Raw genomic sequence first — 14,379 nt, 5'->3', positions numbered from 1 at the left:
CTGTTCCTTGGTTTCACTCCCTACCCACCTCCCAGAACCACCCCTTTTAGGAAATAAAGAAGCATGTAACTGTAGCACCCTCTGGCTAGTGTACTCGTGTAAATAAGTTAGTTGTTAGAGTAGGCAAATTGGCTTGGCTGAGAGCCTGGCCTGGGTTGAATCTGGGTCAGGGATTAGTGACTCAGGGAGGCTGGATGACTCATTCAGACAGATCTTCTGGTGACCCCCCCCCGTTTTCTTGAACCTTGGAGAAGGTTCTAGATGTAGTGGGTGGAAGCTAGGAGGAGCTGTTTGGCATATTTATGAAGTCCCTGGCCAATCCTCAGCAAAAAGGAGCAAGTAGCTCACCTCATAAATAGGTATGAGTCATGTCAGCAGGGGCAGTTGGGTGTAATATGGAGATGGAGTGCTGAGGAGGCTGTCGTTGGCCCTTGAGAGGGGCCCCCTAGTCTGGGGGGGTTACTTCGGGGCTGGGGCTCAGGTGCTTGAAGATTCCACCTACAACACATGGAGGAAACCCTTCCCGGAAGCATGGGAGCAAGTGTGAGGCAGGAGCAGGTCAGCACGTCTGGGAGATCTCCTGAGAGTCAGCTGGTGAGCATCAGTCTGGAGGACTGTGGAGAGAGTGTCAGTCTGGAGGGCTGTGAGGAAAAGTTAGCCCGGAGAGCTAGTGAAAGGGGAAGCTGCAGCCAAGTGAGTTGGCGGTGCCTGAAGAGGTGGTGTTGGAATCAGTGATCACAGAGAGGAAGTGCTGGGAAAGTGTGAGCTGTGTCACCCTAGGCCTGTAATGGGCCTTTGCTACAAAATGACTACAGCTGGGTTCTGCAAGCAAGAGTGTGCTGGAGGAAGACGGAGGAAGAAGAGAAGCTGTATATAGGAGAAGTTGTCCCTGAAGTTTGTTTGAAGTCAAGTGGGCATTCCATAACCTCCCATCCCTATCCAAGTTATATCCCACAATAAAACAAAAAAAACAACATCACAGACTGTTCTATGAATGCCTGTGGAAATTTGGTGTGCCTAGCTGTGCAGGGTGGGGGATCCCAGTTACTTGTGGCTTCTGAAGGGGTGTGCTACATAACATTTTTGGTACTAAGTAATTTGTATGGAACTTGTTAATGGTAAGAAAAGCAATAAAACAGATCCCCTCCAGCCAACAACAATAGCTTCCCCCAGCAAAAATAGACCCCCTGCCGCAAGAACAGGTCTCCCCACAGTCAGCATTGAAAGACCCTCCAGAAGCCAGCAACAACAGACCCCTCCCCCCAACAGCAGATCCCTCCCAGCAACAACTGACCTCCCAGCAACATAAGATCCCACACCAGCAACAACAGACCACCCCTGCAAAAACTGATCCGCTCCAACTACAATAGATTCCCAGAAGCCAGCATCAACAGATGCAGCACACCCCAGCACCCATTGCCTTTACATGAATTCAGTGCTGGAGGTGCCAGGACTGTGTTCCCCCGTTTTCCTGCTGAAAAAAGCCTTCCATAGCACCTTGACAAAAGTGCTTTTGCATAGGGACAGCCATTGAAGTCTCAGTTTTATTGGATCAATGTTATGTTATCATAAATATTTTGCATCAGCCTTAGTCACTAAGTTACTATTAGTTCTTGTTACCATATCTCATTAACTTCCAAGAATTAACCTAAGTTTTGGCTTCATTATTTACCGATCCTTCTTTCTGCAGCTCATTTTTTTTTTACATAAAGTTTTTAATGCCCACTAATACTTATCTTTACTTGGAGTCCTGTGATCTTCCTACCCACCGATTCAGGTTGTGACAAAAGCTGTAAAGCGCTTTTGCAAGCTGACCATTTTAGTTTCTACTTCTCTCACATCATCCCACCTGCACTGTAATCATTCAGGATCAGCAGCCATATTATTTGAATGCAACATGGCTGCTGTTAGAGGTACACACCCACATTCCAGCCCTGTAGATCGGAAACTAGGACACCAACTGGAACCTTGGATTAAGGCAGGTATCAGTGTATGCTAGAATTTTTTTTACATTTTGTCTTTTAAGTTGGCTGTAGTTCAGCTTTATCTATTGAATCACATATTTTTTTCTTTCAACCAAGAAAAATACATGTGTAAAGTCTAATGTAAAAGTCTGCTCTGCCAAAACATCTTATCTCTGTCTCCTTTACTGCATAAAAAGCTCCCAAAATTATGATGTATGTAAGTATGTTCTATTAGAGGTTTTCTTTTTTTCTGTTTTGTCATAGTCACGGGAATAATGCTAATTTTTGACTTCTCACTTACCTCTAACCCTTTTTGTATTAGAAAACATCTATAAAGCTGTCCAGGTATTATACATGAGAAGAGAGTTTTTTTAAGGCTGCTCCAGGTACCCTGCCTCTATAGTGGCTTTTTTAAATCCCCTGCACAGTATAGGGAAGAATGAACAGAGCTAGTACCTCATTAGTGTAGTGATGCTTATTCATTATTGCCCATGCTATCTTGCAGAGCTAAACAGACTAGTTACAAACTTTTTTTTTTAGTAAGCAGTTCACATGCCTATTTCAACTGTGTACTTACAGTATCTCACAAAAGTGAGTACACCCCTCACATTTTTGTAAATTATTTATTATTTTATTAGCCTCCCATGGCTTCCACTACCACTTATATGCTGATGACACCCAAATCTATCTCTCTGCCCCCCAGCTCACCCCATCAATCTCCTCACGCATCACTGATTTACTAACAAACATATCAGCCTGGATGTCAAACCACTTCCTCAAAATGAATCTACAACTGAGCTCTTAATTTTTCCTCCCCCACGTGCCCCTTCCCCTGACTTCTCTGTCAAGATCAATGGCACATCTATCAGTCCGTCCCCACATGTCAGGGTGCTAGGGGTTACCTTAGACTCTGAAATGTCCTTTCCGGCCCATATACAATCCCTGCTCAAATCATGCCGCCTTAGCCGCAGCAAAACTTTCCGGAATATGCCCCTTTTTAACTAATGACACCACCAAGCTTCTAATTTACTCCCTGGTTATCTCTCGTCTCGACTACTGCAACTCCCTCCTCATTGGATTACCTTTACATAGACTGTCCCCCCTTCAGTCCATAATGAATGCTGCTGCAAGACTCATCCACCTTACCAACCATTCCTTGTCCTCCACCCCTCTTTGCCAATCCCTTCACTGGCTTCCACTCACCCAACAAATAAAATTCAAAGTACTAACAATAATTTACAAAGCCATCCATAACTCTGCCCCCAGCTAAATCATTAAACCTAGTTCCAAAATACAAACTAAGCTGCTCTCTTCGGTCCTCCCAAGACCTCCTGTTCTCTAGCTCCCTTGTCACCTCCTCCCATGCATGCCTACAGGATTTCTCCAGAGCTTCTTACATCCTTTGGAACTCCCTACCCCAATCTGTCCGACTGTCCCCTAATCTATCCATCTTTAGACGATCCCTGAAAACCCTTCTCTTTAAAGAGCTGAACAGACTAGTTACAAATTTTTTTTTTTTAGTAAGCAGTTCGCATGCCTATTTCAACTGTGTACTTACAGTATCTCACAAAGTGAGTACACCCCTCTCTTTAAAGAAGCCTCTTTAAAGGAGCCTATCCTGCTTCTAACTAACACTGTTTTACTTCCTCCATCAGCTCATCCCCCACAGCTATTACCTTTTGTATCAATTGACCCTTCCCTTTTAGATTGCAAGCTCTAACAAGTAGGGCCCTTTGATTCCTCTTGTACCAAATTGTAATGTAACTGTAATGTCTGCCTTCATTTTATTAAGCGCTGCACATTCTCTTGGCACTATATAAAACCTGTATAATAATAACAATATTATATCTTTTCATTTGACAACACTGAAGAAATTACACTTTACAACGTACAGTAGTGGGTGTACAGCTTGTTAGTGTAAATTTGCTGTCACCTCAAAATAACTCAACACACTCTCATTAATGTCTAAACTGCTGGCAATAAAAGTGAGTACACCCCTAAGTGAAAATATCCAAATTGGGCCCAATTAGCCATTTGTCCTCGCCGGTGTTATGCAACTCATTAGAGTTGCAAGGTCTCAGGTGTGAATGTGGAGCAGATGTGTTAAATTTGGTGTTATCACTCTCACTCTCTCATACTGGTCACTGAAAGTTCAACATGGCACCTCATGGCAAAGAACTCTCTGAGGATCTGAAAAAAAGAATCGTTGATCTACATAAGGATGGCCTAAGCTATAAGAAGATTGCCAAGACCCTGAAACTGAGCTGCAGAACGGTGGCCAAGACCATATAGAGGTTTAACAGGTTCCACTCAGAACAGGCCTCACCGTGGTTGATCAAAGAAGTTGAGTGCACATGCTCAGCGTCATATCCAGAGGTTGTCTTCTGGAAATAGATATATGAGTGCTGTCAGCATTGCTGCAGAGGTTGAAGGGGTTGGGGGGGTCAGCCTGTCAGTGCTCAGACCATATGCCGCACACTGCATTAAATTGGTCTGCATGGCTGTCGTTCCAGAAGGATGCCTCTTCTAAAGATGATGCAAAAGAAAGCCTGTAAACAGTTTGCTGAAGACAAGCAGACTAAGGACATGGATTACTGGAACCATGTCCTGTAGTCTGATGAGACCAAGATAAACTTATTTGGTTCAGATGGTGTCAATCGTGTATAGTGGCAACCAGGTAAGGAATACAAAGACAAGTGTGTCTTACCTACAGTCAAGCATGGTGGTGGGAGTGTCATGGTCTGGGGTTGCATGAGTGCTGCCAGCACTGGGGAGCTACAGTTCATTGAGGGAACCATGAATGCCAACATGTACTGTGACATACTGAAGCAGAGCATGATCCCCTCCCTTCAGGGACTGGGCCACAGGGGCAGTATTCCAACATGATAACGATCCCAAACACACCTCCAAGATGAGCACTGCCTTGCTAAAGAAGCTGAGGGTAAAGGTGATGGACTGGCCAAGCATGTTTCCAGACCTAAACCCTATTAAGCATCTGTGGGGCATCCTCAAATGGAAGGTGGAGGGGCGCAAGGTATCTAACATCCACCAGCTCTGTGATGTTGTCATGGAGGTGAGGAAGAGGACTCCAGTGGCAACCTGTGAAGCTCTGGTGAACTCCATGCCCAAGAGGGTTAAGGCAGTGCTGGAAAATAATGGTGGCCACACAAAATATTGACATTTTGGGCCCAATTTGGACATTTCCACTTAGGGGTGTGCTCACTTTTGTTGCCAGTGGTTTAGACATTAATGGCTGTGTGTTGAGTTATTTTGAGGGGACAGCAAATTTACACCGTTTTACAAGCTGTACACTCACTACTTTACATTATAGCAAAGTGTCATTTCTTCAGTGTTGACACATGAAAAGATCTAATAAAATATTTACAAAAATGTGAAGGATGTACTCACGTTTGTGAGATACTGTAGATGTTACCTGGAGGATGGATACAACTTTCTTTTCAAGATATTCTTCTTCGCTACATTGAAGAAAACTGAAATTCAATCATAAAGACTGGGTAAGAGGACCACACATTAAAAAATCTCCTGACATGCTGAAACAGCACCTGCAGATATTTAGATATTACAGTCAGAAGAACCAAAAGCTAGTACTTCCGTGTGTTTTGAGACATCATCACATTAAAAGAAAATGGAAAACAATGAGACCTACAGTACATGGATAGAAAATTCAAGTCAGTAAATCAATCATTTGATTTTCATATGGTTAGTGTACTTACTGTGACACTCGATTTCTGTTTCATGATCGAAACTGAATGAACGAACAAGGCAATTTTTTTTTAAATAATGATTTTCTAATTACTGTATTTATTGGCGTATAACACGCACTTTTTTCCCCTTAAAATCAGGGGAAAATCGTGGGTGCGTGTTATACGCCGAACCGCTGCCTTGGAGGGTAAGGAGGGAACGAGCGCCGCCAAAATAGTCAGAGCCGAGTGTACTGTGTACTCGGCTCGGCTCAGCTCCGCTCGCAGTCACGCCCAGTCCCATCTCCTAGCCGTTACGTCCCGCCATTGGACCGGTGTTGTGTCCATCATAAGAGCCGGGCCAAGGGGCGGGACTACGAGAGGAGCCGACTACACAGGACATCCGGCTCTGTCTATCTCGGTGGCGCAATAATTTAAAAGATCATGGTGCAATTTTTGGCAAGGCTGCAGATGGACACTTGGGCAAGGCTGCAGATGGACACTGGGCAAGGCTGCAGATGGACACTGATAAGGCTGCATTAATGGGCATTCAAAATGTAAGTTTTTTTCTTTAAACTTCCCTCCTAAAAGTTTTTTTCCTTAAACTTCCCTCCTAAACTTGGGGTGTGTGTTATACGCCGGTGAGTGTTATACACCGATAAATATGGTATTTATAGGTCAGTCGTTTGAAAAAAATATATAAGTGAAATGCGCATGAGCAGTATGGTAGTAGAAAACATTTATAGGAAAAAACAATGTTTATTGTTGAAAAATTATTTGAAAAAAATGTTGAAATTTGCTGGAAAATTTCTAAAACAAGGATTGGGTCATCGAATGTTTCTTTAGAATTTTCATTCATTTGTTTTACTCATCAATGGCCAGCTTAAGAATGCTTTAAGAACGTTTATTAATTTTTCTAATCATTAGAGAGTTGAAACAACATTCATTTTCAACCACAGTGACAAGAAAATTCAAAGCAGGATGGAAATTTTTCTTGACTTTCTCTACTAATTTCTAACAGTGTATGTCATTTTCAATCAGTAAAGTTCATTCATTCCAAAATCAAAGGTTAAAAGCATACAAACTCTTTAACTAATTTCAAACAATATTATAAAGGTTTTGAGAATTTTCAAACAAACTTTCATACAAATTTTTGTATGAATTTTCGTTCAAAATTCAACTAGTGTATACCCAGCATAATTCCTGCAGCAGCTCCCCCCATTGACAATATGGCCTGAGGCCAGTAGTACCTGTTGTATGTTAACTTGTGTTGCAACCAAATGCTTACCATAATTAACCCAATCTGTACTGTGTTGGCAGATGTGCACACTATCTCTCCAACAAAAGAGTTAAAGATCTTATGGCTTGTGAGGTACATTATTTATTGCACTTTTAAACCAATCTGTCCCTAAATATGTCCATTAATCATTCTAAACAATGCAAGCTTTCTATGGAGCCCAGGTATAATCCTGCTCTCAAGAAAAACTACAATTAGAAATTAGGGTTGCAACGATACCGATACTAGCCATGCTCCGATACCGGAAGTGACTTCGCTTGGGAGCTGACCGCCTCCTCCTCCCCTCTGGACAGTGCCATCCCCGCCTCCTCCTCCCAGTGGCATCGCTAGGTGCAGGCCTGCCCATCCTAACAGCTCACCAGCCTTGTCTCCTCGCTGCACACCTCCCTCCTCCAGCTCTGACTCCCGGCCACACAGAGCGTTGGATCCGGGCTCTCCCTGGCTGGATGCTGAGGCAGAGAACAAGGGGGCTCTGCATGTAGCTGATTGGCTCTCCTCGCCACACACTCTGTCAGTATGAGGCGAGGAGAGCCGATTACTGGCATCTCCTTGTTTACATGTGACCAGCTGTGATTGGACACAGCCGATCACATGGTTAAAGAGCCGCCTACGCAGCTCTTTACAGAGATCAGGGTTGCGCCGTGTCCTAGCTACATGGCGTGGCTGCGATCGCTGCACGCCCCCGCGGCAGCATGAAAGCAGCCATTCTGGGACGCCATCATATGACGGCGTCCCAGAACGAGAGCTGCAAGCAGAGCCACAGGAGCCGCGGGATCGAGAGCTGCGGGCAGCAACCAGTTAAGGTTCCTTTGATTTGCATGTAGGCAATGTTTTAATATAGGAGGTTGTGTTCAATAACCCAAACCCATCTTACTAGATGAAGGAAAACAAAAGAGTAGGCTATGAGGGCTACATTGCAACATGGTAGGGTATGGTAAATATTACCCATCATTAACCACTTCAATACCAGGCACTTTTACCCCCTTCCTGCCCAGACCAATTTTTAGCAGCTTGAAGCACTGTCACACTTTGAATGACAATTGCACGGTCATGCAACACTGTACATAATACATTTTTATGATTTTTTTTCACACAAATAGAGCTTTCTTTTGATGGTATTTAATCACCACTGGGTTTTAAATTTTTTGATAAATAAACAAAAACAGACTAAAAATTTGGAAAAAAATACTAATTTTTCTTTGTTTCTGTTATACATTTTGCAAATAAATAATCTTTCTTCATAAATGTAGGTCAAAATGTATTCGGCTACATTTCTTTGGTGAACAAAACTAAAATCAATGTTTATTATTTCGTCTGTTCCTACAGACGAAATAATAAACACTGATTTGAGTGATTAAACTGTAACTACGTCCACTGGGTGGGGTAAAAAGCATCAGAGAGTGAGGATACCAAAAAGATCTCTGTCCTCACTTCTGTTATCATTCCTATCCATAATCTCTGTCTGACCTTGCCGTCAAACTGCTGTAAAAGTACCTTAAGAAGGCTGATTCCTCCTAAACCACAAAAACAAATACCATACCATACCATATAGTTCACAAACTATGGTATAAATATATCTAAAAAGTGATCAATCCTGATACCCCTGACATATCTCATCTCTTGAGGTCCGAAAATGCCAGGACAGTAGAAATACCTCCAAATGACCCCTTTTTGTAAAGTAAACAATCCAAGGTATTTAGTAGGAGGCATGGTAAGTTTTTTTTAAATTGTAATCTTTTTGTCACAATTATATGGAAAAATGAAGAAATTTACGGTCACCAGTGCAGTGTTATTATATACCGTATTTATCGGCGTATAACACGCACCACCGTATAACACGCACCCCAAGTTTAGGAGGGAATTTTAAGGAAAAAAAACTTTTAGGAAGGAAGTTTAAGGGAAAAAAACTTACATTTAAATGCCCATCATTGCAGCCTTCTCAGTGCAGCCTTGCCCCAGTGCAGCCATGTCAGTGCAGCCTTGTCAGTGCAGCCTTGTCAGTGCAGCCTTCCCCAGTGTCCATTGCAGCCTTATCCCAGTGCAGCCTTGCTCCAGTGTAGCCTTGCCCCAGTGCAGCCTTGCAGCTTGAAAATTCTGTGATCCCCTGCGATCCTGAGCTTCAAATTCGCCGACTGCGATTTGAAAATGGCGCCGCCGGCGCCGAAATACACAGAGTCGGTCCTCTTCTCGGCGGCTCTCGTTCACTTTCGGCTCCACTCGTAGTCCCGCCCGGGATGGGCGTGACTGTGAGCAGAGCTATCCGAACCTAGCCGAGTACATTCGGCTAGGTTCGGGCGGTGCTCGAGTGAAGCCGAAAGTGGCCGAGAAGAGCCGAGGACCGGCTCTGTGTATTTCGGCTCCGGCGGCGCCATTTTCAAATCGGGATTGGCGTATAACACGCACCCGCGATTTTCCCCTGATTTTAAGGGGAAAAAAGTGCGTGTTATACGCCCATAAATACGGTAACTGGTGTGGCATTTTTTTATTACATTTTTTTCTCTTTTTACAATGTTTTTCTAACACACTGTGACAGAGAAATACAGTTTTACCAGAGCAATACAGTGTTACCATAGTAACACTGTACTACTTTGAGGAAGTGATCAGGATTTTTTTTAATTTTTTTTCATTGGTATAAGCAACCATTTTTACTGAATGAAACTGGTTCATTCAGTGTCTTCTGTTATGATTAGCTGTGATTGGCTTAAGCTGGTAACAAGGTACAGATGGGCTGTGATTGGCCCTGTCTGTACCATGTGATCACTGTCACCAATCACAGCTAGCAACACAATTGTATACAATTGATGGCATGAAAGGAAGCCATCCATTGTTTACAATTGTCATGTGATCTGCTGTGATTGGTCACAGTGATCACATGGTACTGGCAGTTGGCCAGTACAGTGATCAGTCATCGGCTGTGCCTGGTGGACACAGCAGGTGACAGATCATGCCACTGCGTGGCTCCACAGTCGTGTGAGAGCTGCGTTCTGGGAGGACATCATATGAAGTCCTCCCAGAACAACAGTCATCATTGGACTATAAGCTGGGGGAGAAGGTGTTAAAATACTGTGTAACTATTGTTGTGAACCATTGTATGGACCGCAAATTGTTCACCTTGAGGCTGAAAACTTAAAACTGACGCAAACATTGCAAAACAGTAAATCCTTCTACAATATACTTGGTTTTTATTTATTTTTTTAACTGTATTATTTTCCCTTGTTTTTAACACAATATTTTGCAAAGCTCTGTAAAAGATTATGACACTATGAGATTGATTTCCTAAAGGCTAATTTATTTAATACAGGTACTTATATAGCGCCATCAATTTACATAGCGCTTTACACATATATTGTACATTTGCATCAGCCCCTGTTCTCAAGGAGCTTACAATCTACGGTTCCTAATGCCCCATACACACGATCAGAAATTCCGTCAGAAAAAACTTGGATGGTTTTTCCAACTGAATTTTGCTCAAGCTTGCCTTGCATACACACGGTCACACAATAGTTCTCTGAACTTTCGATCGTCAAGAACGCGGTGACATACAACACTACGACGAACTGAGAATATGAAGTTCAATGCTTCCGAGCATGCGTCAAATTGTTTCCGAAAATGCGTGATTTTTTGCACGTCCGAATTGCATACAGATGAACGCATTTTCAGATAGGAACTTTTTCCGACCGAAAAATAGAGAACCTGCTCTTAATCTTTTGCTGGCTGGAATCCAGCCAGCAAAAGTCCGATGGAGCATACACACGGTCGAAATTTCTGACCAAAAGCTCACATTCGACTTTTGCTGGCGCAATTTCTGATCGTGTGTACGGGGCATTACTCACTTTTATACATACACATACTTGGGATTCAAACCAACAACCTTAGTGCTGCCATTCGGAAGTGCTAACCACTTAGCCACTGTGCTGAAAATAGACTGTTCATTTTTCACAGAATGTTGACAATATTTTCACTTGCACATGACTGGATGATGTAAGTCAGCAGATGTTCACCTCATTCACTAAACTAAGGGAAAATAATCCTTTCAAAATGAACAGCCAATTTGCCATTAGTCTATTAACCCCCACATATATCAAAATAATTGATACATTCGCTGTGGTAAATTGTCTGCTTCTTCCAATATCTGTTCAAATCCAGAAATATTTCTTTCTGAAAACGTGCGGTAGAATGTTTTTTGATCCTCATAATTAATCCCAGCTACCAACACTAATGTCAAAGCAATTGTGAAGACAAATTGGTAGCTTCTTGTTCTTTGTTTATCTTTCTCTGGATCCACATTGTTATACCACAGGCTGGTCATCCTTTAAGTATAATAAGCCTAATTGTGGTTGTCTTTGCCTTTATTTATTTCAATCAATGAGGCAGTGAGGATCCTGATTCTGTTTAGGCATTTACACCTCTCTTTCCATTTACCTTGTATTATTATCCATGCTTGTCTATAATGCTGGTACTGTTTTTTGTTATATTTCTCCCTATTGTAATCTTGTAAAGAACTGTGGATGCGGGTGGTGCTATATAAATGAAATTGTAGAGTTTCATCATACATATGGGTTTTATGCATCCCCTGCAGGTGTAAGTCTCCTAAGCATATTAAATGATAACATGTGAATCACGACTTCACTTTGAGCCTACTAGGACAAAGCATTAGTCATTACTAAGTATTCATTTCAGGACTATTATCTAGGAAACTTTTAGGAAGCTGACTTAAGTATTGCTTTTAGCAGTAGAACCATGTATAAGGCATCTAATGGAGCATAAACATTTTTAACAAACAATTTTACATTAAAATGATATTGCAAACTCCTGGTAAAGAATATCAAATTCACATTGGCTGTATTTATAATTATGTTAAGGGTTAATAATATGCTAAAAGATATTATACTAAAAAACCCAGGGTTTGAGTTACTAAAGGCAAATAGACTGTTCACTTTGCAAGGCAAGTTAATGAAATGCAAGCAAAAATACAGTTTTTTTTTCTTTTCTTTGTGTGTGATTGGATATTCTTTGCAAAATGAATTTTCACCACATTAGGTAAGCAGCGGGAAAATTCTCTTACAAAGTGAACAGCATATTTGCCTTTAGTAAATTAACTTCATAGTCTATGGTTTTATAAGTCAAAAACTGTATGAACTTAATTTGTCTGAAGCTAATTCAAGTGGCTAAAAAATATTTAATCTAAAATAGTAATATTAATAATAAAAAAATACAACTTGTGACTGTGAAAAGTAATAAGTATTTATAGGTGCATAAATCCAAACCCCCTAAAGGTATTTAAACTAGAGGTTGAACAATTTTTTAAGGCAAAAAAGGAAGAGAAGCGCCAGGCAAATCCTAGTGCAGCATTATTTTATTTGATTAAAATACAAATTGTTGACAGTATAAAGTGCATCTACGTGCTAGTGAGGATAGGCGCTTTCCAGATCCAGCATCACAGAACAGCCACGTTTCAAAGGCACGGCCAAGCCTCCTTCATGAGCTGACGAAGGAGGCTTGGCCATGCCTTCGAAACGCGTTCTGATTGGCCAGACACAGTGGCCACTCTGACAGCTCCGCAACACTCCTACACAGAGTTCCACAGCCGGCGTCCTCCCAAGGTTCCTCGAGGCTTCAGCTTTCCGCTGACATGCGGCGCTCATGGATTCTGTCACAGGGACACTCCGGCAGCTCTTCTATGATGCTGGATCTGGAAAGCATCTACCTTCACTAGAACTATGTAAGTGCACCTTATACTGTCAACAATTTGTATTTTAGTCAAATAAAATAATGCTGCACTAGGATTTGCCTGGCGCTTCTCTTCCTTTTTTGCCTTCCTTTTCCCATAGTGATCGGATACCCCAGCCCGTGCCTGAAGCAGCCTCGCTCCGTTTGCAGCATTTGTTTCAGAGACTCAGAGTTGACAGGGGCATACCCCCTAGAACTTTATGTTCAACACATTTATTTCAGGACTTTGATTGATCGATTTTTTACAAAAATGTTTGTTTTTTGTTTTTTATTTATTTTTTCTTCAATTTTTACCTCTACAATATATTTTTATTGTTGCTATTGATTAACCAGTATTATTATGCATGTTCTCCCACTATTTTTCATAATCAGGCATTTCAGCGCTGAGCATTACACCAGTGCTTTATGTGTGTGTGTGTTTTTTCTAATGATTTTTCTAAACTCTCCCCAAAACATACATGGTTTTCTATTTGTGTTACTAAACATGGACAAACATACCAAGTCTAACCACAGGATGGGCTGTGGAGACTTAATAAGTAGAGCAGTGCCAATGTCCTAAATCTAGAAATATACAAAACTAACCCCAGGAGAGTGGACAAATGGACTTTGTAGGCACCAGTCATAAAATATAGTAAAAAACAGTTTTTATTATACACCAATATACAAAAGTCAACAAACAAATATATTAAAAAGGGGAAGGCGTTGCTATATGCAGCAAAGCCATAGCTCGTACTCTCTCATAGTTAAATGACAGCATATGGAGGGATAACCCTCACCCTATAGAGGGAGGCCGTAGCCCTCTATTCAAACAAGGAGACAACAAACTAAAAAGGGGGCTCTACATGTTTCGCAATTGAATGCTTCTTCAGGAGCAGTTTGAGTCACCTGTATGAGAAAAAAGGAGAGAGAAGACATACAACACAGTAATACAAAATATTAATATTGAGCTATGTTTTTATTAATTGCGTTTGGAATAGTATTTATGGACATAGTGGGGCAACACACCAGTGGGACTGTCAACCAACAAGCATGTGGTAACTAGCAGTCACATGCGGGGGCGTGTACGGTAGAAAAAGCCATAGAGTGTATTAGGACCTGGAGCCATAGTGGAGTGATAAGTCCCAGTGACCAGAATAGAAAAAAGGCATAGGAAGAAAAAGAAAAAGGATGAAGGACCAGGAAAATAAGTCAGTAGGGAGGGGGAAAAAAAAGAAGCATTCAATTGCGAAACATGTAGAGCCCCCTTTTTAGTTTGTTGTCTCCTTGTTTGAATAGAGGGCTACGGCCTCCCTGTATAGGGTGAGGGCTATCCCTCCATATGCTGTCATTTAACTATGAGAGAGTATGAGCTATGGCTTTGCTGCATATAGCAAGGCCTTCCCCTTTTTAATATATTTGTTTGTTGACTTCTATTTGTGTTACACTATAAAGTAGGTATTGGTGATAAAAAAGGGTCTAAAAACATAAATAAAAATTAAGTTCTTTTTCCAAAATTATTTTTATTAGAGTTTCCATTTACAGGGAAAGAAACACATTGTTGCACCGAAGAAAATCACAAGTACAATAAAAATTAAGTTCTGTCTTGTCCTCACAGTTTGTTATTTACAGTAGCCAGTTAGTCATGGGACCAGTTTCAAAGATAACACTTCACATGCATTATTTATTAAAAATATTTATTAACTTACCA

The 14,379-nt window shown here is 41.5% G+C and overlaps 1 protein-coding gene across 6 annotated transcripts in view; it reads right to left on the bottom strand.

Moving 5' to 3' along the window:
* Window positions 1–14,379, bottom strand: part of SUGCT (succinyl-CoA:glutarate-CoA transferase) — a 1,840,030-nt gene that overhangs the window by 756,960 nt on the left and 1,068,691 nt on the right. Inside the window, exon 13 of one of the 6 annotated variants that reach the window (XM_073630535.1) lies at window positions 5,410–5,455. The exons of the other annotated variants lie outside the window; for them this stretch is intronic. Within the exon in view, the coding sequence (XP_073486636.1) occupies window positions 5,441–5,455 (15 nt within the window). The 3' untranslated portion in view covers window positions 5,410–5,440. Of the gene's footprint in view, window positions 1–5,409; window positions 5,456–14,379 lie in introns of those variants that run through there. 6 annotated transcript variants of the gene reach the window in all.

This window comes from Aquarana catesbeiana, linkage group LG05 (assembly GCF_042186555.1).
Source record: "Aquarana catesbeiana isolate 2022-GZ linkage group LG05, ASM4218655v1, whole genome shotgun sequence".
Classification (NCBI taxonomy): domain Eukaryota; kingdom Metazoa; phylum Chordata; class Amphibia; order Anura; family Ranidae; genus Aquarana; species Aquarana catesbeiana.
This window is presented reverse-complemented; position numbering and strand designations above follow the sequence as displayed.